The sequence below is a fragment of the Gymnodraco acuticeps genome, unplaced genomic scaffold, assembly GCF_902827175.1.
Source record: "Gymnodraco acuticeps unplaced genomic scaffold, fGymAcu1.1, whole genome shotgun sequence".
NCBI lineage: Eukaryota > Metazoa > Chordata > Actinopteri > Perciformes > Bathydraconidae > Gymnodraco > Gymnodraco acuticeps.
The window spans coordinates 217,218-244,829 of NW_022990840.1; the positions used below are offsets into that span (position 1 = coordinate 217,218).

The 27,612-nt window shown below is 40.5% G+C and overlaps 1 protein-coding gene and 1 long non-coding RNA gene across 5 annotated transcripts in view; one reads left to right on the forward strand and one right to left on the reverse strand.

Moving 5' to 3' along the window:
* Positions 1-27,612, forward strand: part of ctnnd2b (catenin (cadherin-associated protein), delta 2b) — a 212,907-nt gene that overhangs the window by 120,542 nt on the left and 64,753 nt on the right. For 3 of the 4 annotated variants that reach the window (XM_034233094.1, XM_034233096.1, XM_034233097.1), the window contains 7 exons: positions 1,767-1,918; positions 2,254-2,415; positions 3,948-4,093; positions 5,165-5,412; positions 6,799-6,939; positions 13,894-14,137; positions 16,876-16,932. In XM_034233094.1, coding sequence (XP_034088985.1) covers positions 1,767-1,918; positions 2,254-2,415; positions 3,948-4,093; positions 5,165-5,412; positions 6,799-6,939; positions 13,894-14,137; positions 16,876-16,932 — 1,150 coding nt within the window. The remainder of the gene's footprint in view (positions 1-1,766; positions 1,919-2,253; positions 2,416-3,947; positions 4,094-5,164; positions 5,413-6,798; positions 6,940-13,893; positions 14,138-16,875; positions 16,933-27,612) is intronic. The other variant, XM_034233095.1, reaches the window with a different exon arrangement.
* On the reverse strand, positions 18,836-19,886 carry LOC117557310. Its single transcript, XR_004570688.1, has 2 exons — positions 19,592-19,886; positions 18,836-19,093 (listed from the first exon to the last, which is right to left on the reverse strand). It is a non-coding gene; the product is annotated as an uncharacterized LOC117557310 (long non-coding RNA).

Here is a 27,612-nt window from a genome sequence, read left to right on the forward strand (position 1 = left end):
CAGATACTAAATTGACTCAATATCACACACCGAAGGCAGTGACCAAATGTATGTTGGACACTCGGAGACTGAGACCAAGCTGGTAATCAGAAATCCTGTTGGCTACATCTTACTACTGAAATGGCTAAATCAGACCAATAGCCAATGGTTTCCGCAATTTAATTACACAGTATGTTTACGTTTTGTGAAGGTGGCCATCATACATTATTGTCCAAGAGACATACTAGATTTTGGACCATGACCAATCATAGATTATAATATGATTCACTTTATCATTAATTACAGTGAATCCATTGAAAGTAGTTTGCTTAAGTCAGAAAATGTACCGTCCTGGTGTGGTGTAAGAGATTAGTAAATGTTCTACTCAAGGAGAAAGAAACATATCTTGAAATGCAAATATTTTGTATTACTATACAAATGTTTTTTTTTATCAAACCACTTTTAACATTTATATTTAAAAGGGCATAAATTACCCCCTTCAAAGAAAAATTATTAGAAAGGATTTCAACACATGGATGAGTTAGTTTGTGCAAGATTATTAATGTGACTCTCCTGCTGAATTATTGAGAAAAAAATGGAGTGGAGATAGAGAAAGACGGAGAATAGAGAGCGGTAAAGGAAGTGAAAGAGGCAGCAAGTGAAAAAAGGAAGACAGAGCAGGAGTGTTTGAAATGGAGGTCAGGTTCCAAGTGTGATTTACCGAGCATTAATAGAAAAGAGTGAAGAGAGGCTAGAATAACAGAGCGGGTAAAAAGCAAATATGTGTCTCATAAAAGAGGACAAGGCCTTCTATTTTATTCTATGACAGCATTCAGTCGTCTTTTATATTCTTAGCTACTGTTCAAGGTCTGTTGCAAACTGAGGCGTTATATTTGTTGAATTCACATTAATTACCACATTTTTTAACACGTGGGATGAAAACTGGGATACAATAACATTGAGGGCCATGGACAGAAAGAAGCTTCACACAACTGTTACAAAAGGAGAATGTGTCCTAACAAATGCTTCTTAAGGTGGATTTTGAAATCCACCTTAAGAAGGTGTATCTTCGTTTCATGTGCTGTTTACACGGGAACAAAAACGGTTGTATCCGCTACTTTTCCATTTCGTATAGCCCGTTCGTTCACACGAGGCCGTAACGGAAACGGACCCCTAAAACGATAACGGGTCCCAAGGTGGATAGATCTGCAGACGGAACGCTCTGGGGGGCCAAACGGCTCCGTGTGTATGTCCTATACGATAATTTCCTGATAACGATGAAGCCCTAGCCCCGCCTCTCCCCACCACTGCTGCTCACTGCTGTAGCATGGTCAGTAGCTACTGTCAGTATACTACTGACCATGCTACAGATGTTAGTGGACAATGACATAGAGAACTACATGAACTACATGTAAATCCACCGCGGAGAATAAACTGAAGGGCAACCAGGCAACCACGGCAACCATGCTCGGGGTCTTCTTCACTGCTTTTGGTGTATTTTGTGTACTACAGTGCTTTCGAACGGTCTCGTGCGGAAGTACAGCGCCACTTACAGGCCCGGCATATGTACTACAGCGTCTCCAGCGCTTTCGAGCGGTCTCGTGTCAATGGAAGACTTTTTTGATATCGTAATCGGTTCGTTTGCGTTCCCGTGTAAATGGGGTCTCAAACCATGACATTACCTAATTTAACCTCCTGCCCCAAATCAAAACCCCTTTAAGCTCTGAAATGTACCTTTTCATCGAATGCTTTATTGATTCTTCTCTTCCTGTTCTTTTCATCATTAGGACAAGGACTTCTGTCCCAAAGCGCTTTGCAGCTCAACCACCAGGATGCCTATGCAGCAGCTGGTTACCATAGTAACCACGGTCTTGCACTTGGGGAATCGGTCATGGGCCGTGGCGGGCAGATTGGAGGGGCTGTTCACAGCTACAACCAGGTACACACGTACACCTATTTTTTTACACATATCAGAAAGACATGTATTCCCTTGTGTATTTTCTCTCCACTTTAAATGTTCCTGCTTCCCTCATTTATTTCCCTCCTCTCCACGCCTCTGCTTCTATATCCTTCCTCTCTCCATTCACACTTTCTCCTCTTCTTCATATCTCTATCTTTTGCTCTACCCACACCTCTTTGTGCTCTCTTTGCCCATTCTCCTGATTTCTTTCTCTACCCTTCTTACCTCCTTTACATTTTGTCCTCCACACTCGCTGACTGAACCCTTATCTTCCTCCCGTTTCTCATCTTTCTCCACACTCTTGTCCTCTCTAGGTGACATCCAGCCGTGCAGCTGCCCACTTAGTGGGAACTGACTCTCCCTCCCAGTCACAGAGAGACTCATTTGCCCATGGCAGCGCCTTCCACATGCCCGCAGATGGATCTTCACCTGGCGGACCACCCATGTATTACTCCTGTGCCACTTTGCCCGCACAGGTACAAATATCTGACTGGATTACTGTAATGCGTCTGAATTGTTATATATGGTTTAACCATTGCTCAGAGACCCCTATTGGTGGAATCCTTGAAACTTAACACTACTATAACCCTGCTGTAACCGAGTGAAACCAATGATCAATCTGTGTTCTCAGTGTGCCGAATCACCAATGAATTGCTAAAAACACAACTTTCCGCAGAACTTAGAGATACATTGGAGAAGTGGAAGTAATATATTTGTATTAGCACAAATTAGTTGGTTAAAGCCAGATAACTACATTTAGCTGAAGTAGTGGTCTGAGATACTTTTACACATTTTGTTAGATCAACACCAAGTTTTGGATACACCAGGATTTACATTGTTGTCGCCCTAACTGTGAGCTGGGACTGAGCTACATAATTAGCTTGCTAACTGTCTGTTAGAACGTCAGTGAGCTTGGAGTGCTTGCTTCATTTACCCTCGGTAACTCTTTAATGAAATAAATCATGAATGCCAGGGAAAGTAGATGGTCCGTTATAGAGAAAAAGTATTGGAGCTGGTAAATCTAATCCAAGGCACAGTCTTTTTAATTGAGTTTTGGTGGCTTATTTTTTCAAAAATACTACAAGTTCACCTTTTATGTAAGAAAAAATACATTACAAGCTTTCAGTAATAGATCGATGTTGCCCTCAGACATATTAGTCATGACTTGCAGAGCATTTCACCCCTGTTTCATGTTCTGCTTCACCAACAAAGTGTTAAATGTGTAAAAGATGAGTGAAGACATGGTGGTACCTCAGTGGTATATGCTGTGGTAGCCAAACTGTGACGAAATGTAAGCAACAATACTGCTTTTGTGGTAACATTGAAAAAATGGCTTATCCTGCATATTTCTTGCAATTAGTGGAATGGGTTTATGAGATCTCTAGTAGTTATTATTAAATCGGTCAGCAGTACAGCAACAATTCACTAAACCTGCAATACATCCTAGCCTCTTCAGTGATGATTTACACTTTAATTGCTTCTCTGCTGAACTGCAATTACCTCCAGGCGGAGAGTTTGGAGGTTTTAAGAATACAAAGTGTATTTGAATTAATTTCAGCAGATTTACCGGCACTTTTTTTTTTACTAAGCATCCCCACTTCAGCATGTCTTGACCATCTAAAAATCAATGTAGCACTTAAAATTGTACCTTTTAGGTTTTTAACTGCACCACCTTGCACATATTCATCAATGGATTTCCCCCAATTGGAATAAAATATAAATGTACGTTAAGAATTCTAAGGAGCTTCATTTGGCGGCCCATTGCTCGCAATCAGATTTCGTGCTCATTTGGTTATAAAAGTTCAGAGTCGTCCCTTCATGTTTGGTCTGATGACTCCAATCCTCTTCATCAGGATGTTATCTCAGATTAGAGTCTCTGCTCTCTGGTTTTCCAGCTCCGGGGGGAGATGTTCATCCCTCTGAAAATAATGATATGAACAAGGAGAGTAAATGAATATTTAAAGTGACATCTTTACATCTTTAATGATGTACACCTTCTCTATTTCAGCGTGTGAGCTCCCCTCTACAGGCGATGGGATCCCCCACCAAGCTGCAGCGCCTGGGATCAGCGTCCTCCGACATGCCCAGTTATGCCACGCTACAGAGGGTGTCCTCGCCCAAACAGTCCCCAAACCGGCTCGCCAAGTCCTACAGGTTGGTTTCGACTTCTGTCTGACCGGTTGATTTAATAAGGGCTGTTTAATAGCAGACCATTACGTAAGACTTTTTTATTGGACCCTAAGCACAAAGGAATATATCTTCTGATCAATAACTCAGCAATTACTTCACCTGGTGCCGAGATTTCTGGCTTTGAAAACCCCTAAAGCTAAACGCAGCTAATTGCCCCTAAGGGGATTGATAAAATCCTTTTGAATTGAATTAAAGCTTTTAGTCTGTTTTACAAGAAACGTCCAGCTTGTATTTTTCATGTTGGACTAGCAGTACGCTAGTACTTAGGGAATTTTGAAATTGAACTTTAACATGCCGTCCATATGAAGATGGGTCGAAACCAATTGAATTAGTGCTGCAATGAGCATTACTACAGATGTATTGCCAATGTTATTCTAAATATAGTAAAAAAATTGTTACATGTCTAAAATAAAGTCTTAATCTGGTTAAATATGTGTAACAATATATTTGTATAGCCTTGGAATTTGACTGAATGCATTGGGCTACATGTCGACTTAAAAATCTTTTAAAAATAGTATGTTCTGTAACTTGTCCACGCTACTGCAGTCTAGGCGAAACTTACAACACATAAATCTTGGACAAAGCTCCTGAATTGCAATCTTTACATTGGAAAATACATCCAGTGTGTTCACTGTGCAGTGTAACTGCTGTCTAGTAAAATTGTGTTCAAACCCACACATTTGAATATTGTAGAGATGCCAACATGTTCAAAGATACAAACCATTGAATGACAGGCTGCCTTTTGAGTTGAATTAATTTCGCTTTAGAAGATTAAAGATACATGCATGCTTTCTGTTAAAAATACTCTTCAAGCCCAAAGCATTTTACTTTCTCTGGTTTGACAAAGTTTAGAACTGCAAAATACATTATAGCCAACGACAGTTTTCACAGGTCGAATAAATCTCCCTTCAACAAGTGCATAGATTTTGAGTTCCCCTTTTTGTCTTAGACGGTATAGATACTTTATAGTCTTAAATGTCTCTTAGTTTTTTGACAAAAATACCAAACAAACAATTTCATTTTCTCCTCCTGCAGCACTACATCGCCCATCAACATGGTAGCATCGGGTGCCGCTGGCTCCTCCTCCCCCCTCCCCATGACAACCTCCCCAGGGAACCACAGCTCGTCGCCCATCCACCAGCTCAGCTCAGTGGTGGGCAGCTACGCCACCCTGTCGCCCACCAAGCGCATGCTGCATCACATCGGACCAGACGGCTACAAGATTTCCCACGAGCTGTACGCCAACGCAACCCTGCAAAGGCCTGGTAGCCTGGCAGGTAGAGGTCAGGACAATTAAAGGATTACTCTCTTATGTGTAGATGTGTGAAATCCATTTGTCATATATCCATTTTTAGAACTTGTCCAATTCAAAAGTAATTGAAATATGTGTAGATAGCCTTCTACTCACCTGCCTTAAAGTGGACCTATTATGCTATATTGGAAACATATATTGTAGGGGCATACCTATACAAAACATGTCAGTGAAGTTTTTTTCTTAAAATACCAAACAGTTCACCTATTGTAGCTATGCCTCATACTGCTCATACCCCTCTTTTGCAGACCTGTTAGAGAAACGCGGATTTTGGGTCCTTAGTTTTTAAAAAAACAAAAGAGGAGGTGGAGCTAATGCCTGAACAGAATTCTACCGGAGATAAAGTTAAATTCGGTTGTGATAAAACGCCATCCTGTTCTAAACCACATCAAAGATTATCTCTGAAATAGTATGGAGCTCAAATGCTTTTTCTCTTGCGGGTTTATCACAAGGTGAGTTCCTTTTTATATTTCCTTTTTAAACACATGTGCTCTACAGTACAGGTTAGCTCTGATTGTTAGCGAGGCTTGCTAATGTAAATAAAGACGAGATTACGTCCAAAACACGTCAGGCATTGTTTCTAATAGCAATTTTCTGTGGGTCCGCTGACGATTTGACGTCAGATCGGCAGCAAATCTGCATCCGCTTGTTGTACCCCTGTTTTTAAAAGATTTGGGTATGGAGGAAAAGAGAGAGGGTTTTATTTTCTGACGCTGTGTGAGTTCCCCGACACACCAGGGACACATATTTATGTATAAAAGACATCACAAAGTGCATTTTGCATGATAGGTCCCCTTTAAAGTTACAGCATTACATTGGTGACATGAAATAAGCTTCTTAATTAATAACCAAATACATTTTGGATTTGTTATTTTAAAAACCTTTGTTAGTGATTCATTCAGAACTAATGCACAAGAACTATTGCTTGCTTTTTTACAATTTGTTTCACATGTGACATAGTGTATTAGTTTGACCCATCCTTCACCCCTCCCTCCCACGCAGCTCAGTAGAATTTAGCACTCGTCATACATATTCAGACTAACCCTTACCTAAAACCCTAGTAATAATGAGGATAGGCTAAAATTACTTGAATTGCCATTGCATCTCACACAGACACTTTGGCAGTTGGCACCAACTGTGTGTCAGTATAAAGACGGCCACTAGTTAAGTTTCAGGATTCGAAGCCCCCAAGCATGTTAATCTGGCTATGACATGGTAATCAAGATATTACAGTTATTCATTAAATGTGCTTTAAGGGGTAGTTTAAAAAATAGAACTGATTTGCTTTAAATTATGGATCACCATTATTTATATACTGCTCATGATACCTAACCTCAACATTCCCTGTGCCTTTCAGGCTCCAGAGGTTCCTACAGCAGCCAGCTCAGCCAGCTCAGTCACCTGGGCGCTGAGCTCCGACCCCTGCAGTCCCCTGAACACCACATCGACCCTATCTATGAGGACCGAGTCTATACCAAACCCAACCTTAGAGGACAAGGTATGCTGAAAATAAAGAAAGTATGAGCCACTTCTATGGGGCTGATCAAAACTGATCACCCCCATTAAATTGGCTGATAACATTCAAAACAACCAAAAAGTTGTTGCTCATAACTGATCTATCTATCTAGAATAAGTAAATGCCTTATTACCTTTAATAAATGAAACCATAAAGTGTAACTTATAAACACTTTATGGAGATCATTTATTAGTAAGTGGAATCGAAGAGGTAGAAGGAACAGGAGGGAATGAGGAACCTATAAAACACTACAGAGTAGATTAGAGTGAGAAGTGTGCTTCAAATAGTCCAGAATTATAAATAGCAACAGCTGTAAATCACCTACTGACCCTTCTAAATTTAGTAACGTAGAGTAAAAGAAGACATCACATGAAACATAGAATAATTGATGGATCAAAGTATTACTGTACAGCATACTGAGAGGTATACAGAAACATAGGTGATTTTTAATGGTGTAATATTAAAGGTTGCTGTATATTAGAGAGTTCCTCATCCCATCTGATCATGTATAGCTATTTACCCGATCAGGTAGGCAAATCCAATTGAGGTCTCAATGGCAATTTGTCTCTCAGTCACAGTCTGTTAACTAATACATTTCAAGGCTGAAAATTAATCTCAATTAATCCCATGGGCGTTAGCTTGGGTGCTTTGAAATCAAAGCAAATCAACCGTGTCCTAAAATGTTGTCAACGCTTTGCTGCAGATGTGGTTCCCTGAACAATGTAGGTTGCTGTAAAGAGAAATACAGAGAGAGAAAAATATGCAAGAAAAACCTCTCATACCACAAGGTGTTGTGCGTCGGCAACTGTGTTAAATGTTTTTTGTTAGTTTAGATATTTATGTTCCACTTCCTGTTTTATTTTCTGGTCCCTTTTCTTCCTGTCTTGGTTGTTTCCCCGCCATCGTCAGTGTCTGCCCCACCCCTGATTGTTTCCACCTGTGTCCACTTACCTCTTGTATATAGTGTCCTGTCTCCCTTTGTTTGTTGCCAGATTGTCTTGTATCTTTTGCCAAACTCTCCAGCGTTATCCAAATTCTTCTAGTTATCGTTACGGTCATTGTTCACATATATAGTTATTGTCAGGTAAGATCAGGTAATAGTATTTTTCTAGGTATTTTGTAAGGTAAGCGTTAGTGTAGATTTATCTTTGTATGTATTTTTTTGGATCTGTCGATCCTGTGCTTTTGGTATTCATTATATTTTTGTACTATACTACTTTTCAAGTAAAGAGTATTTTTGATACTTGAATCCTGTGTCTGCATTCATGCTTTTGAGTCCACTCCTTGTACATTCGTGACAGTACAATCTGGCCAAAACATTTAACACAGTTGCCGACGCACAACACAAGGTTAGGTTCCAAAAATAATTGAGATTCACTTTTTTGATTAAAGGATTTGAGGTTGTGCTGGCTGGCTGGCTGGCTGGCTGGCTGGCTGGCTGACACACACACACACACACACACACACACACACACACACACACACACACACACACACACACACACACACACACACACACACACACACACACACACACACACACACAACACACACACACACACACACACACACACACACACACACACACACACACACACACACACACACACACACACACACACACACACACACGACTCAATAACCATATCAGCTTTGTGGCAGTGAATCTAAGTCACGACCGCAGCGCTCTGAATTTCATTTTTTCTTTACACTTAGATATTTTGTTATTTTATCTGTGCAACACGAAGAGTAGTTGTTCAAGCCTGACTATGTTTCAAGGTCATTCAAATTATTTCAAGACACACACACACCAAAATGCACACGTGCACAGATACACACACATACTGACCCAGTTCACCCCCCACAGCACAAGCTGGTGGTACTATCATGCCCAAATGGTTTCTGAGCCACTTTTTAGCAAGAAGTCTGAATCTGACTAGACTACCACCTGGGCAAACTGGGCCACTGCCCTGAAGCCTCACTGTGTGCCAATTACTTTTAGGTAATTTGATTTTGTATAAATATGTTTCTTGGCACCACTAAAGCAGAAATTAAATGCAAATAATAAGAGGTCAGGGGGCTCACAGTCTATTTCTGCCACTACTCCTAGCTATAGTAGGGATGGGCACCATCTGAAATGTATCGATTCCAAAATAATAAAAGAAAGAAGTCAATTGTTTGGATAACAAAAATATCTTTATTCTTTTAAGCTTTATTAACTGACATTTTTTTCAAATAATAAAAAAATACATGCAATATAAATATCGTATTACACAATAGCTGTGCTTTATTTAGTGGGAATGCTGTTAACAGCATTCAAACTATCTGTTCTTCTACGCACAAAATTCTTTATTCTTATTATTCCGCCCGTTATTTTGCCAGTCTTCTCCTCCCGCATTGAACATCGCAGAAACTCCGTTCAAACATCAAAACGTTCAGCTTGGTCGGGAATCGATGGCTATTACTTTTATCATTCATAACTTTCATAATCCCATAATTCATCAAATTTTTAACCATTGAAGTCAATGGAGAAATTCTTCAGACTTCAACAAATCTTCATGCGACTTCAACTGCTAACTGTTCCTTCATACTTTCACTCAGAAACTTCATTCCAACTTTAAAATGTTACACATCTTTCTGACATTATTCGTGTAACACAACTTTTAAATCTGATTCTTACTTTTAGAGATATTAAACATTGTTCAGACCTTGGTACAGAGGCTTTCTTCAGATTTTAACATTAACTAGAGTGCGTGATGTCACAGCTAGAGTGTAGGAAATCTTGAAATGTGCCTTTAAACTGCCATAATTCCCAAACCCTACATTCCTGAGACATAATTGTTCATGAAAAACGTAGGAAAACATCTCATAGCTTGAAAAATGATAAATAATTAAGCAAATTATAATTAAACAAAATGCCTCTTGAGGGCATGAAGTCACAACAACTTTCAACATGTCTCCATTAAAGCCCATTGTAATTTCAGGCTGATATTTCCTCACAGCCGCACACCTTTAGTTAATCTGCCAAAAAGGCCACATTGTTGACCCGAAAGTACACAAAAAGCACACATCAGATACTCAAGGTCCTTGAGATGCTTCACGCTTAAAAATTTCACCGATATCTGTTACGGTTCTTCAACAAAACGTTCACATGTAACAGGTTTATCTCTCATTCAGAACAATGCAAATGCTCTCCTCTCACTGATTACCGCACATTGACACGTCGTTAGCTCAAATATAAACACCTGTGTCATGGAACACGATGTCATAACTCCAACTGACATGCTCAGAGCAGCAGACTTCAGATAATGGTTAATGGTTCTGCCCTCAACAGCTCTACGTCAATTATGGGGTGTCATCATATGCCATTTCCATGGAAGATCAAGCGAAGAGAGAGAGGTCGATAGAAGAGTGAGAGGGCGATCAAGAGGAGAGAGAGAGAGAGAGGGCGATCAAGAGGAGAGAGAGAGAGAGAGGGCGATCAAGATAAGAGAGAGAGGGTGATAGAAGAGTGAGAGGGTGATCAAAAGAAGAGAGAGAGGGCGATCAAAAGAAGAGAGAGAGGGCAAGCAAGAGAAGAGAGAGAGAGAAGAGAGAGAGGGCAATCAAGAGAAGAGAGAGAGTCAAACTAAAGTGGAGACATGGCAGAAACCCTACAGTGAAGTGTTATCCTTTGAGAGGGCGATCAAGAGGAGAGAGAGAGGGCGATCAAGAGGAGAGAAAGGGTGATCAAGAGAAGAGAGAGAGAGTGATAGAAGACTGAGGATGATCAAGAGAAGAGAGAGAGCGATCAAGAGAAGAGAAAGGGCGAGCAAGAGAAGAGAGAGAGGGCGATCAAGAGAAGAGAGAGGGTGATCAAGAGAAGAGAAAGAGGGTGATCAAGAGAAGAGAGAGGGCAATCAAGAGAAGAGAGAGAGAGCGATCAAGAGGAGAGAGAGGGAAGATCAAGAGAAGAGAGAGATCAAGAGAAGAGTGAGAGGGTGATCAAGAGAAGAGAGAGGGCGATCAAGAGAAGAGAGGGCAATCAAGAGAAGAAAGAGAAGAGAGAGAGGGCGATCAAGAGAGAGAGTAATGTAACCTCCTAATGTAATGTATAACTATGAAAATGTTAAAAAAGTGCACAAACTTCACATGTGTGCTAACAGTCCAGCCGTGAAGACATCTACGGGACATGCCGTTGCCATGGCAACACAATGCCCGCCATGAAACACGGTTTTCTCATAACTTCAGTGAAAATGCTCCAAATGGCACAAAACTTCACAGGTTTGGTAATGATGCAGCCATCAACGCATCTAAGCGTATTATGGGATGTCATCAAATACCGTTGCCATGGCGACAGATCATTCATCAAGTTAGTTCAAAAGTTTGCATTTCAAATATTCTGCTGCTTTTCCAAGCCTTTTTACTTTATTTTCTTCTCTCATCACACATTCAAGCCCCCAGTGTTCATGTATCATTTCAATCTAAATTCTTCACTTTCTTCTACATTTCAGCATAGCAGTTTAGCATCAGTTTTTCAGCATAAAGCATTCCCACTAGCAATTTCTTCAGGAATTGCATTCTCTAGTTTTAACTGAGCTATGCCTGTGGCAAGCTATTAACTTGCCACAGGCATTGCACTGTGCCTTGTCTTTTTATTTTTTAGTGTAGTGGAGCTACACTTTAGAGCGTTTACCCCGATCCATCTTTGGTGTTATGAAGTGACTGGGCTCGTGAACTGTCTACGGGAGGGCGGAGGGAGCCTCGTTGCGGGGAAACTGTAGATCTCTGTCGCCTGTCAGCGCAACTTACATGATGGCGTATACAAAAATGAAGAGCGCTGCCGGCCGTCAGCGAACCGAGCCGGCCGCCAATGGCCCGCTGACGACCGGCCGTTCTGTGATTCTCCAGAACACACAAATGGCCAGTCCGCCCCAATTCCACCGGATCGCCGCGGCTGATTACGTAAACACCAGGCTAATGCTGCATTCACACCAGACGCGATGCGAATATTCGCATCGCTCCAATCGCTCAAGTTTCACCACGGCTTGCAGTTTGTTTTATCACGTCATTCAAAACAGACATACCGTTGACGGACAGTTGAGGTTGTTTACACTTCCATGCAAGATCGTTTTGGTTATTTCTGCCCTTGACTATGGAGGATATAACAACTATTGCTGCTTTGTACCTTCTGTGGAAGTTCTACAAACGTAGAAACAAACACCGTCGTTTCTGGGTTCTTATTCTCCACCAAGCCAGCTCCTTTTTGTTGCGGTCCTGGTAGATATACGACATTGTATCATAAATCTCCGGGAACCCACTCACAGCCACAACGATCATCACTTCCATCTTTACAACTGATCAATAGCAGGACGTCAGAGGGAATCCCAACGCTGATTGGCTTTCGCGAGAATGCGTCACGTGAATTTGACGCTCGACGTGGCCCCCTTCGATCCCCTCAGTCGTGTGATTCGCACCGCGTCCACCGCTTCGTGCGCGCCGTTGAAGCGAATTCGCATCTGTCCGCATCTCTGCATTGACTTTACATGTAATCGTGCCACCCCCAACGCAGGTGTGAACGCAGCATTACTAATCTACCGGCACAATTTTTCTCTGGTGTTGGAATGTCTTGCGATGTTAGTGAATTCTTAAAAAACAAAACACCATTTCATTTTGGGTTAAAATTTGTTGCAACTGCGTTGCTGAGAATTGTAACGCGTAGTATATTACCCACATTTCATTAGTAATGCGTTGCATTACTTCATTACAGCAAAAAGTAATACATTACTGTAACTCCGTTACTTTTGTAACGCGTTACACCCAACACTGTTCTTTATACATCCATGGGTACAACTTCAGATACAAATGAACACATAATGAAATATGACCCCCGGTTTGATGATTGACAGGTCACAGAAACAATGGGAGCTATCAACCCTTACCCACGATTTAAAGTAATTCACACAGACTATCTCCTCTTTACTCTTCTCTCTGTGTGGAGCAACAAGTTCAGCTGTCAGAACAAAGTGAAAAACAATAGCATCAAATATTATTAAAATGTCGGGTAGTAATAGATTTATTTATTTTCTTCTCAGAGCGTACCAGAATACGTAGATTATATGTTAGTATTTCAAAAAATCTCCTGGGGAAGAATCCCCCCAGACCCCCCTGCTGGGGATGGGTTTTCAGCATGTGTGCCTTTTTGTGTTATACAGTTCAGCTTTGATTCCATCATCTCATTAAACCTGTTTTAAAAGCATTCTTTAGTTCTGTGAAGGGATATAAGCACTGTACTTCACTTTAATTAATATTGTATGCTGAAAGGCGTATATATTACAGCACAATTTTTTCTTGAATAGATTTGAGTGGTTCAAAATTTCGGGTCGCGATTTATTGACAAAGGAAAAAGTGGGTCCCGAGGCCTGACCAGTTGAGAACCACTAGTCTAGAGATCTCCTTAGTGATCGTTGTTAGCACAATAGGGCTCAGTGCTCCAATTCCTGGTGACTTCCCTCATCAAGCTAACACTGGCTTATTACAGCTACTGTTAGCAGTTAGCAACAACTAAAGCCTTCTGTCCATCAGGAAACCTCATTGATCAAAGGAAGTCAGTGTAGCATCAAAATGTTTTGACAATTTAAGCTGTTTTTAAGTTTTATTAGGTATATAATGTTGCTTTAAGTTGTCACTGTAGTTTGACATTTGTGTTTACGTTTGAGTTCTTTTTATTAATTTGATTCCTCACTTTTTTTCTTTTCTGTTATTTTTCATTGGTGTTGTTGCTTTTTCTCATTGTGTCGTTTTGTACTTGCATCCTTGTGGTGGCACTTGTTTTCCGATTTCTTTTTTCCCCCTCACCCCGCCCATCCTCGGCTACATCAAACCCAGTGGCAAACCAATTGTACCAAGATGTCCTCAACTATCTGATCTTTCCCTACTCTCCACTTCCTGCTTTAGCCCCGTCTTCCCCTGGTGTCGACCCAATCCCCTTGCAGCGAACAGGAAGCCAGAGTGCCGCGGGAACCTTTCAGAGAGGCAGCTTTGCCGCAGGAGGCGGGGCTGCTGACTATGGAAACCCGTACCGCACTCTGCAGTTCTGCCCATCCACCGAATCGCCTTACAGCAAGTCGGGCCCAGCACTCGCCCCTGAGGCCACCCTTGGCCGGTCTCCATCGGTGGACAGCATCCAGAAGGACCCAAGGTGAGAACAAAAAGACAAAATGTCCAATCAGCTCTGACTTGATGATGAAGCCTGTTTGTTCCGCTCCCTTTCCACTTTCACTGAACTTACTGAGGGCCAGATTCACCGGTTTAAACATAATTATATACACATTAAGCATTATAATTGAAGAGTGTCAAAGTTTCAATTTGTAGCATGGTGACTGCAGTTTGTAACACTTCAACAGATAATTGACTGTCTGAATTTGACGGTCCATTCCGGTAAAAGGCTGGTTGAATCTGGGCTTTAGTATAAGGCACACATCACGCCACATCTTTCACTGTCCTCTCTAGTTTACCTGGTGTCGGGGTTTGTTCACACTGCCGTACAAATTCCTACGCACACCTTTTGGTCCAATTTAAAAGTTTGGAGTGTCTCAGTGCAATCAGTAACGTTCTGTGTATTAGGCAGACACCGTTAATGCGGGAAGTGCATGGAGTCTGCTTTGAGACCAAGAGAACGAAAGTGGGTGTTTGAGAATGAGGGAAAGAAAGAAAGAGAGACAGTGACAGATAGACGAAAAAAGAGCAACAGAGAGACGTATACAGAGCCACTTTAGTAGATTTTGTATCATTCTTTTGTCCTAGTTATAATCAAGTTTGATATACTATTCCAATTGTGTCATGGATTTTTCTTTCTTAGTCTTTTTTTTCTGTCCTATGACTGCACAGACATGCTGTCACAGATATAAGCAGCCTAATTAAAGTTGGAGTGTCTCTCTTTGTGATATTTCAGCTCAGGTGTAAGCAGACCATTTTATTTCTTTCTAAAATGTCATATTTCAAATGACGAAGTAACTTTGTGCTGAACGGCTTATTATATGGTCACATTTGGAAGCATAAAGAAATGTTTCTGTGTCATTAGGATAGGTGACTTTGTTGTAGTTGCCATGGCTCTTTCCTTCACCCATTGTCCAAGTGTTTATTTCTCTGTGCACATTGCACCCACATTGTCTGTTTGTTCAATCTTGAGCTTCAGCATCATTGTTGTGTAGCTTCCAGCATCAACACATCTGCACTGCTACATTCAAAGGACTGATTTCTGATGCATGCCATTGTGCTTTACCTTCATAACATGCAGTGCTTCCACTGTAGGAATGAAAACATGCTATTTGTCCACATTATGTTGAAGGGAGGGTCCCTCAAGATTAAAACATATATATATATATTAACTTATATATGAACATTGGGTTTCTGCAGTAGTCAAATGTAACAGTTTCAAGAGACCAAAACTAACGATGTTATGTGAGTCCATCTTTCAATATTCTGGCTTCCCTATGTCTGTATCAGACCCTATACCATGTATTCCTATGGAATGTATAATTCAATCATAGCAGTTTTTTGGGGATTTTAAGTTGCAAGTTATTGCCCACTTGGTGCTCTATTCCAGTCCATCTCAAATGGGCGTACTTATACCCCTTTTTCCCTATCAATATTGTTTTGCGATTGTCCTTGGTGGAAACAATAGTTTATCATGGCTATATGATTCAAAAAAGTTCAACAAAAAAAATTGCTCTACTTAAAGCAGGAGGGCATTCTACTTCCAGGCCCTCGCTCGGAGCACACCCATGTTCGAACTGGGCTTTAATTTGTCTCTCAACTACACACTTGTAAAGTTTTTTTGACACTAAGTTAGTGCAGTGGCATTAAGTGCCAGCCAATGTTCCCTTCATCCACCATGCTTGGACTACGCCCATTTCAAACTCAAACCATGATAGGGTCCCGGAGACAAATTCTGTCCACAGACAGACAGAGAGAGAAATATAAACACCTGGCAAACTACTCAAAATCTCCTCTGCACTGTTGTGGTAACAAGCTATATCAGTTTGGATTATAAAATAAATACTTGTCAATTAAATCAATTGTTGGTTTTGGTCTTATTATAGGATTCGTGACAAAAAGAAAAAAGACTACAACCAACCACTAAACAAACAGATATTTACCAATTGGTCAATGTAGTTCTTAACACTAACACCATATTAGATTATGACTGCATGCCTTAGGCATGATCTATGTGTAATTTACGAGTGTGTGATATATCAAAAACAAAAGCAGATTAAGAAAACTGAACTTTTACTGACAATTAACAAATTACCTGAATATGAAATTAGTGATAATTTTTTTTTAAATACAAACATGTTCATGTAACCAACCATTTCATAGATAATTTGCAAAATATAGCAAATGTAGATATGTTGTATCCTGTCTAAAATTACCCTACAGGCGTAACAGCTTAGCTTGTCATTTACTCACCATTTAGCTTAGTCGTTCAGCCGTGCTTTTCTGAGATAAAGCTAGTCATTTTCAACGACACAAACATTTTTTTATAAAATACACTTTAAGGATTTTGTCATCGATAGTCACCAGCACGGTTGACAAACATGCCAATCTCATAATAACGTGATGTATTGCTCAAAACAGGATGACATGGATGAGCGAATAGCATTAATAGCACTGAAGGTATTTTGATAATTGGCTCTAAAATGGTCTGTTTGTATCCTAGGACCCTCTCTTTAACTAACATACCCACCATCTCCTCACCACCCGCTCTAAATGCATGCACCTCACCAGCCCACCTCCTCCACCATTGCCTGATAACCAAATGTTGAGAGAGAAAGATAGTGTAGTGGCTACATATTGATTTATATTTACTGAATAATTTCTTGCCAGACAGCCAACATATACCTCTCTTGTTTCTCTCTGCCTGTCCCCCCTCGATAGGTACGACCCAGAATTCCTTGTGTGGAATCAAAATCAAGCCGAGCAAAGAATGACAAAGTAATCCAACTATTTATTTATACACATATATTCTGTCTATCTATCTAACCTGTCTCATTCACTGAATCTTTCCATCTTCTCTATATGACACCAATGTCAGATGTTAATGACCTCATGACAGTTCCCATATGTATCGTCACCCATTTTACATGGCGTTCTAAATTGGATTACTGGCAGTAAAATAAAAATAAAACTACATCAATATACATAACATTAAATTACATGCTTTAACTGAAAACACTAAGAGAAAAGTTGCATTCTTTAAAAAATAAAATCAGTCTTAAGTAACAAAGTAAATAATGACTTATTTTCCATTTAAAGAAATATCGTTTCTGTTTATTTTTTGTATAAACATTCCTCATTCTCTCCTTTGGCTATCCACCCATCCCTCCATCAATTTTTTCTATCTGTTGATTTTCTGGTCATTCATTTGTCTCCATTGTCTGTCTGTCCTGGTGATATCTGAAGGTGCTTTGTGAAGTTAGTCGTGGAGCTTGCCCAGGGTAAATGTTGGCACGGTGTGTTAAGTATTTGGTATAGATGTTCTTATTTGTCTCGAAAAAGTACATGTATATTTTCGTAGTTTGTCCTTGTTGTTTTGTTGCTATTTCCTGTCTGATTTTAGTGGTAGAGAAATGTATCATGTCATATATGGACATTTTTGGATATCATTAAATCAAAAACATATACTTGTTTATGCAAATATCACGTTATCTTGTACAATGTGTACTTTCCTTTTTCGGTGTGAAAAGTGGAGGAAACAAACAACTGTGTAAGCGAGGAGAAGGAATTACCACAGCACACACACACACACACTTCTGGCTTTTTCCACACAAAGACAACATAGCATTTGCTACAGCACAGAGAAAATGCTACTGTTTAAAAATTGGACAAACATTGAATGAATACATTCTGAGCAAATAAAAACTGTAGACATGTGTGATCCTGAATGGGCGGATGGGTGGGTCTTTTCAAAGAAAGGTTGAATCATTTTTTTTAATCAAATATAATTTTTGCTTAAATTGCCCAGCATAACCATCCTGTATTTCACTCGTACATCCAAGTATGTCAAGGTTTTTTGCATCTTTTTTTTCAATTATCTCTATGCTTTTCTAATCCAGCACAAGGTGACTTAACCCTGAACTGTCTCAAATGGATTAAAATTTAATGGATGGACACAATGTAGAGATAAATCAGCATGGGCACATAGATGAAAGTTGTGTGGTCATTTTTACTGTCTGCAGCTGGCCCCCTAATGATCCCTTTATCCTGAAAAAGATAACGTAATGTAGTAAAAAAAACATAATATAGCTTCGATTTGTCAAGCCACATAATCTGGCAAATCAAGGTGCGTTACTGTGGACACAGGCACTTATGCACTCCAACGCATTTCCTCCTTCAGGCTGCCAATAATTTTTGGAAATGTTCCTCGCTAGCACAAACTAGGATTTGTGCTAGACTGGATCTGACACGATCATAAAATACCTCATTTTATTTCATGCTCATAAGCACAGCAAGAATCTCTGATCCATACTCAGTCACAGGGTTGAGATGGACTCCGTGTGCTGTGCTTCTCAGCTCTGCCTGACATCTCCCGACCTTTCGTTCATCACACACACACACACACACACGCACACACACACACACACTTTTCCTTTGCCTCAGTCTACCTTTCTCATTCCATTCTCTACTTTCACACTATGACTTATGAACAGATTAAAAGGTTTTTCAATGCAGCTGCCAAGCCATGAATACACATTGTAGCTATAGGGTAAAATGTTGTAAAAAAACTCTTGCTATGTGTAGCAAATCTATTAGCTGTAATTAAATGAGTGATATTCAGAAGAACTAGGAACGACTATGGAGCTCAATGTGTGTGAAAAATACAAACTGAAACCAGGTATGCGTTACAAAATAGTTGTATTCAAGATATCAACAAGTTCATTCAAATTCACATGATTATTTTCAGGTGCCCAGTAAAGGCAAAAGACAACAAAAGAAAAGCTTCCGGGGTAAAGTTCATTAATTTCCGTTTAATCCTACTTCACCATGTGGCAGGGAGGGTAGGTTTAGAATCTTAGCTCGCCATCAAGGTCCATGAAAGGTCATCAGGTGCGGCAAGCACCTGGCAAAAAAATATATCCAAACAAAAAAACCTGACCTGTAAAAGGTCACAAGGAATAATTAGTATCTTCCCCTTTAAGCATTTAAATAAAAATACATCTCTTAAATAAAATAAATACATCTCTTGTATAATAAATCTCTTAAATAAAATAAATACATCACTGGTTTAATAAATCTCTTAAATAAAATAAATACATTTCTGGTTGTACAACATTTCTATATCCATTTCTATACAAAACATTAATCTGTTTAAATTCAGCCAGTAAACAGCAAAGCAATACTTCAGGGCTGATAGCCAAAATCCCACAAGGTTACACTTAAAGTAATTGGGATCAGTGAAGACCCATGCATAAAATATTTCTACTAGCAATACTATTAGCATGCTAACCGCTAGCTTAGCAGCTAACGGGAGCTATCTCAATGTAGATTTCCTATTGAAAATGCTAACCGCTAGCCGCTAAGCTAGCGGGCACATTCCGGGCATTTTTCAATAACATTACACATTTTAAATACATTCTACCAATACAAGACTCACCGCTGATTGCAGCAATTGTTAACAAAAACGTTAATCTGTTTAGGAATCGTGGAGGAATCCCTGTGTGTAGCATGTAGCATCAACGTAGCAACCAGCATCACAAACGACCAGCCAAGGAAACGGAAGTGACCTGGCTGCCATTTATACTGAGCTACGGGAGCCTGCTAGGATTGAAGGTTTTTAACCTGGGTTACACTTGCATGTGTGCCGACCTTTGTTCTGTTAGATTCAGTTGAGGCAGTGTTTAGTATTTCAAGTCTACAAAAGGAACAAAGCTAAGAGTCGCTCTGAAAATGCAGTGTAAATATTAGGGATGTAACGATATACCGAATATCGTGGTATCGCGGTAAATAAACGTCCCAATACCATCGTGACACTGACGAAATCTACCGCGATTAAAAAAATTAAAAAAAACCACTTTTTTTTGTTTTAAACCTTTATTTAACCAGGTGGTCCCATTGAGATCATCGATCTCTTTTTCAAGAGAGACCTGTCCAACATGGCAGCAAGTTAAAACATGAACATAAAACAACAGAACACAAAAGGACATCGTATTTACAGGGCTACATTTACACACCTAGAGACATTGACAAGTACCAACAGTATATTTATATCTCGCCCTGTCAATAAGCCTCACCTTCTTGGCAAAAACTATATTGTTTTTGAAGTGGTGGAGAGACAATGCACAGTTTGACCCACTGCTGTCACCCATGGCCAAAGCATATATCTCCGTCCCACTGAGGTGGCGTTAGACTTTTTCGCTGTCCGTCATTTTGACAGACAGGATCGTAAAATGTCCGTCATAATCCCTTATTACCTTATTACCAAGCCCCCAGGAAGTGCGCCGGAGTCTGATGAGAATATTCGTGCTGGTCAAACGGCGGTAGGCTACTACACTTCCTTTTGGTTGCTGGGACCGGAAACACTTTTTCCCATTGACTTACATTGGGAAAGAGTGGTCTGTAACTTGTTGGATAATTTTTTTTAAACTAAATAAACTACCCAGTATGAACGTTTGTATAGCCCTTATTAAAAACATTCGTTCCTCAAGTTGTAAAAATGTGATAATAACGTTATTCTGAGAGGTATTTCCCTCGGCATTATGAACGCGCATCTAACCCACGGGACCACGCCGCCCTGCACGTTCATGTTACGTGTTCAGCACTACATGAGTTTCTCTTTATCCATGGATGCACAATAACAACGGACCATATCGCCGTACTGCCATCCCACGGAGCTGTAATAATGGATATATTGCACATGTTTGCTGTAATTCATCATTTGTAAAATATTATACTACATGGGCTGTATGATGTAAATCTTGTACCGTAAATGTTGTATTAAATAAAGTTAATATTACCGACGTAGATTAACGTTCCTGTAGCTTCTTATTGCACTTGCAATTGTTTTAGTTACTTATGGGCTACTTAACATGAATAATCACAGTTACTATCCTTTTACTCCATCACATTTCAAAAAGAAATAGGCTATTGTTATTTTAACTCAACCACAGTAATCCATCATCAGCTTTACTTTTTAGATAAAGTTTTAACTCACAATTGATCATAACAGGCTTCAACATATACATTTGTATATATTACCAAGTGGTTTCATGTACAACCCACACAAGTATCATGCTAAATGAAGCTCTGTTGCTTGGATATCACTAGATCCTGATGTCAGCGTAATATAAAAGTACATAACGATTGATGTGTAACTTAGCATAATTTACTAGCTAGCCGCTAGCTGCTAACTGCCGCCTCGTTAATATAAATCCAGTACCATGCTGTCATGAACGCGCGGTGCTGGTACGTGTACGCAAATGCACGTGCTTAATGTGAACGAGCCTTTTGGGCGGCGTGGTTAAAGTTGCGCATGCTCTATGAGTGCACATACGGGTACTTCTCAGGCATGCCGGGTAATCTGTGACGTTTCGCTCTCTCAAAAATTGGGCCATTTTGTCGTCATGCGCCATTGAGCAACTCTCATAAGAATGAATGAGGCCCCGCCTCCCACGCTGTATCCAGTTCTTATTATACATCCATGCTTATTACCCGTCGGGTCTGAACAATTCACGAGAGAGCACGCTCGTGAACTGTCAACGGGGGGGGGGGGTGTTATGCCGTATGTGCATGCACCTCGCGAGAGCGCGCACAGCGTAAAGCAAATCCTCCCAGACATGTATTGATCTGTACGGCAAAGTACGGTTTGGAAACTATATAATTTCCTTTAGGAGGGCATGCATAACACGGCATAACACCAGAGCCTCGCTGCGGGGAAACGTTGGCGCTGTTCCGAGTTTGTTCTAATCTGTCAAAATGACAGACTGCTTTCAGATTTTTCCGTCATTGTTAAATAAAATATTCGGTTAACGCGACCACTGCTGACCCAGCAACATCAGTACCAAGCGATAGAGTTTTTTCCAGAGCAGGGGATATTGTAAATGCCCAAACATCCCAGCTTATTTCAACCTGGAAATGTGGACATTCTCATATTCCTAAAAAACCTGTCTGATGATGCTGAGTGAGTGACTAGTGACTTTGAGTTGAGTTACTTGAAAAATGTGAAAAAGTGAAACTTGATTTATTTTATTGCAGGGTCTGATTATTAAATGTCCTTCTTTATTTGTGAGATGCAGTGGCACAAAGAAAATGCCTACTTTGTTTGGTAGTACTAGGTACAAAAACACTGGTTTTCTTCTTCCAGTCTGTTACTGTCACTTTGTTTTTGACACTTTAAAATACTGCTATCCTACTAAAATGCTGTACAAATCAGATGTATTATTTAATAAAGAAAAAAAAAAAGTTTATTGAAAAAAAAAATTAAATTTGTTTCCCTTTATTATTCAATAGCGCGATAAATACTGTACCGTGGACTTGTTATCGCGATATTATCGTACCGTGAGTTTTTGGTATCGTTACATCCCTAGTAAATATTGAATATATAATATCGGAATATGATGGAAAAACTACATGTGCCAACTAATAATGTTCAACAGTTCTCCCTTGAGATCATTTCTAAACTGTCGATAAAGCAAAACTCTAACCCACATTTTTGAACATGCTTGATATAGAATAATACATTATTGCAACTTAAAAATGGCAAAAACCCTATTGAGATTAAGTATTTGCATCTTTTAATAAAAAAAAATAAAAAAATCATAATTAATAGTAAGGGCTTTATTATGCTTTTTTGGGTTTTCCTTTTTCTACTGTGTGTTATAGGTGTTATTTTACATAAATGGTCAGAGGCTAAAATCCCATAAGGCGCGTTCACACCGGAGTACTTTTCCCGTTTTGTTCCGTTAGTACCTCTTATTTTGCGTTCAAACCAAAAAGAGTACTTAGTGCCGGGAACTTTTACCCCCATTTTTAGTGCCTGCTAGAGAGGTGGTACTATCCTGGGGGGAAAAAAGTACCAATTTCTATTGGCTGGGCGAATTGCAAACCACGCCCCGTAAAACTCTGAAAAGTTTTGTGAAGCCGCCATTGTATTTGCTGACATTTGCATTATTAGCATTAGCATTAACCCCGCGCACCAACGGAGAGAGAATAACTTATGGCAACACAAAAAAAAACATGGGAGCGGTGGAGATGAGGAGGTGTCGGCGATGCCAGTCCCCAACTCCGGGGACTTCCGGTCGGGGACTTCGGGTGGCAATATACGCCGTGAAGTGGTTTGCGGCCTGCCAGTAAACCCAAAGCAGAAGAAGAAGTGACGTCAGCGGCTTCATTTGCGTAATCCAGTGGCGAACACACAGACACACACACACACCCCGCCGCCCCCCCCCCCCCCCCCCCCCCCCCACCCCCCCTCCGCGGCATTATAATGTCCGTCTTTTCACTGAATTGTCGTCTTGAAACGGGTACTCACAACAATTCCGCAACAACTTCATCTTCTCCTGTTGCACTTATCATTTCAACGTTAAAAACAATAAAACTGCTTGAATTGCTTCGTCTCACTCATCTAGATCCTCTGTCTCGAGCCAGTTAACTAGCGGGCCTTCTAGAGTACCCTGGAACCGAGGGGAACTCTGAAAGAATACGCCCATTGGCTACAAATCAATATATGATTGGTTGATCAAACTGTCAGTCCAAACGTACTCTCATTCAGTGCAACGGCCAGGGCATTCTATCAAGGCTGTAGAATACCTTGGTTCAAGGATATTCTACGCAGAGACCCAGAACAAGATCTGATTGGTTGCTTTCTTTTCTAACACAAAACCACTGAAATACGTAGTGCATGGTCCGAGAAGGACAAACAAATCAACGTAACACTGTAATATTACAGATCAACAACACAGATACAAATCTCATTTATTCATTTTATAGACATTTTATTTATATAATTAAATCGATTTTTTGTTTGTTTTATCTGAGTGTTCCAGGGTATTCTCTGAATACCTTGAAGGCCCTGACGGTTCGCCACTGGCGTAATCTTCCCTCAGGGAACTTATTCCAGTGTGAACGTGAACTGTACTTAGTGCAATGGGGGTACTAAGTGCCGGGCACTAAGTACTTGGTGCGAAAGCGGCTATAGTCTCTCCCACACACTCCCCCCCCCTGCCTGAAACGCCTCCATTGGACTCCTTTGTTTACTTACGTAAAATAGTGACGTCACTATGCCAGCTAACCAATCAGAGCAGACTGGGCTCTGGTTTCAGACAGAGGGTGAAAAGAGGTGCTGCAGCAGTATAAGAAAAATAAAGCATGTAAACAGTAGATGCAAAAAAATGAACCTAAAACGAACATATTATGTCCTCTTTAATTTGGCTATCACCATACAATACATAGCTATATCACAGTAGAGCAGGGGTGCCTAACCAGTTGATCCCCAGGCGATCGCGAGATGTGTCTAAAAATAGAACAACAATATTCGGTTTTATCGTTAATGTCCTATAACATAATCTTCCTGTGCCAGAATAATGCACTTGAACGCATCAAAGCTTTGTGATTGGCCGGCGTGACCCCATGTGTCGGGGTGTGGCTGGTGGGCAGTGGGCTAGTTTGCTGACGTTGTCCGTGTCAACAGGAGTGACAGTCCGCACACACACAAGACCGCAATTATGGCAGAAGCAAAAAAGCCAAAAATATATAATTTTCACTCCGAGTGGGAGGAGGATGATTATTTTTTTATCTATTCCAATTCAAAGTCCATCTGTCTCATCTGCAATGCGAGCGTGGCTTTATCGAAGAAAGGTAATTTAGGAGCGGCATTTCAAAAACAGTGCACAAACGCTACGAGACGGAATTCCCTCCTAATTCTGCCCTACGCTCCCAAAAGGGAGGGACCTGAAAGGACAGCTAAATGCACAGCAGTCCATTTTCACCAGGCCCAACAACAAGAGCAAGGCTGCTACCAGAGCATCTTATTGTGTCAGTCACGTTCTTGCGAAACACATGAAGTCTTTCAAAGACGGCGAAGTTGTGAAAGAAGCATTCCTGAAGGCTGCCGACGCGCTTTTTGGGGACAGTAAAAATACCAGTAGCATTTCAACAGGTTTTTGACATAATAAAAACTCAAGTTAGATACCGTTATTAATCAGCTGTAAGTTTTAGTTTGTTTGAACTTATTCATTATAATTATTGCACAAAATGGTATAAGAATGCAAACATTAAGATCTGTTCTGTTTAAATTGATTATAGTCTATTATCAATTCAGGTTAAGAAACTAGTGTTGCTTGCATCCTATTTTAAAGGCATGTCTTTTTATACTCTAATAAAATGCAACAAAAAAAGGGTTTGATTCTATTAATTTTGTCTTTTTTATTGCACTGTTGCAGCAGATTCCTGAGTAGCTTCAGATCTGAGTTGTCTTATTAGTGAGCCGAATTTATACTTTTGTAGCAACACTATTTTTATATAATGGCAAAGAAAGGGTTCGAGTCTTTTCTTTTTTTCCTGTGTCATATGTGGCAGCACTGTTCAATGTTTCTTGAAAACATTACCCACTGTAGTATGTGACGTGTGAATAAACTCCAACTCTGTAACAACAACACTGTTGTGTAACTTCAGTTAAAATACTTGTATGTGTGTAGATTAGAAATAGGTAAGATAAAGGATCTGCAGTATTTTATGGAGTATTAATCGTACAAATGTCAGTTTTATACAAGTAGAAGTGTGTATTTACCTGGTAGTAGGCTGTCAGTAATGGCTACACCTCTCTATTTGGACTGGTAGATCTCGGCAGACTGGCAACTTTAAAAGTAGCTCTCGGTTCAAAAAAGGTTGGGCACCCCTGCAGTAGAGCATACAAACTTATATTATACAGAAAACATTTATTTACAAGCTGCTGTAAGTAAAGAACATATGACACAGAGTGAGTGAGGGAGAGATAAATCATGCAATCAATTACATAGACCGTTGAGTTTGAACAGCGTTGTCCATCGTTAATCAGCTCCTGTGGTAATTACTGTATCCATCAGCTGGACTTGTAGACAGATCTGCAGTGCTGCTGGTGTGAGATCAGTTTGCTTTGTGATACTAACAAATACAACACACGTTAGGGTCTTTTGTATTGTATTCCTGTGAAGCTGACCGTTGAGCGGCCCGACCAAGCAAGGAGGCAGAGGCAAAACGTCCCAAATACAACCCGGTGTGGGCATTTATTAAAATCATAGACACATAGTTCACAGCCTCAATACTGCTGTTCTCCCTGAACACATCCTGCAGCCATAAGGATCTCACACACCCAGCAAAACAGGAAACACAGAGCCTAAATACCCACACTAATTAACCCAACAAGACACATGTGAGGGGGGAGGAGACAGCACAGGGCACCAGGTGCACACAATCAACAGCAACAGACATGGGGAAAGGGAACACTTTTCAAAATAAAACACATGTGCAATATACAAAGCCTGAAGCCTTCAGTCCACAGTGACGAAGCCATCTTCGTCACAATTCCATTTGAATTTACCTTGAACTGACTGTAATGTTTCGTTGATAATCAGCCCCCTAATGTGGTTGGATCTCCCGCTGAAAGCTTAATGCAGTGAGTCAGCACCGTTGTTAATTTATTTCCCTTTATTCCTGCCTCCTTTCTTCTTCTCCAGTCAGTCTACTCTGCAAGTTTACCCTACCTGTCTGTCTCTGCGAATGAGTCATCAGACGCATATCTCCATTCCCCCCAGAGAGTCCACAGCGGTTAAAACGTACACACACAAACCAAACATACCCGACACAAAACAGATAGTTAGATCTCTGGTTTCAAATTGCTCTATTCCACAAAAACCCTGACTCATAGGAAATCCTTTCAGCCTGATAAAGCAGTGATCAACAAATTACAGCGCCTCGCCATGCTTCCTCACAGGAGCGGATCTACCGGGGTGGCATGGGGTGGCAACTGCCACCCGAAACAATAGCCTTGCCACCCCAGCTGCCACCCCAGTTGGCATCTTTGTTTTGAAAGAAAACATCGGACATTTATGAGAGAAAGTCTCTAATGTCCGAGTGCAAATGAATGCAGCACAAGATGCACGTCATGTAACCCCTCCCCCGGTCCTGGCGCGAGAGTGGAAATATGATTGGTGGCGAATTCACTTGAACGGGGGGACGGCGCAAAACGAGAAGCCTTTCGGACCCAAGCACTGAAGGAATGAGGTATTTGCGGTCTACAATGACAGAGAAGAGAATGTCAAGTTTGGTTGTACTCAGCATTGAATCAAAACGCACTACAGCTGTTGATCTTAATAAGTTTGTGAGGCGTTTTGCTGAACAAGATAGTAATCGCCGCATTCAGCTGTAATAGACATGCCAACTTGATGCTCTGCTCACGGATGACTCGATGAGAATAACAAACTGTTAAGATGATGACCTTGTATGCGTGTATATATTTTTTTCTTTGAGGGGGTCTGCCCCCAAAAAACAGTTTTAAGTCCTGAGAAAGTAAAAGAAGACGGTGTGTAAAACTACACTGCCCAGCCAACAGAAAGTAACCACTTTGATTTAACTAGGCCACTAGGTAAGGACCTTCCACTGGATAATAACTGCAGCGATGTTTTAGCTGAATACACGTTTTTT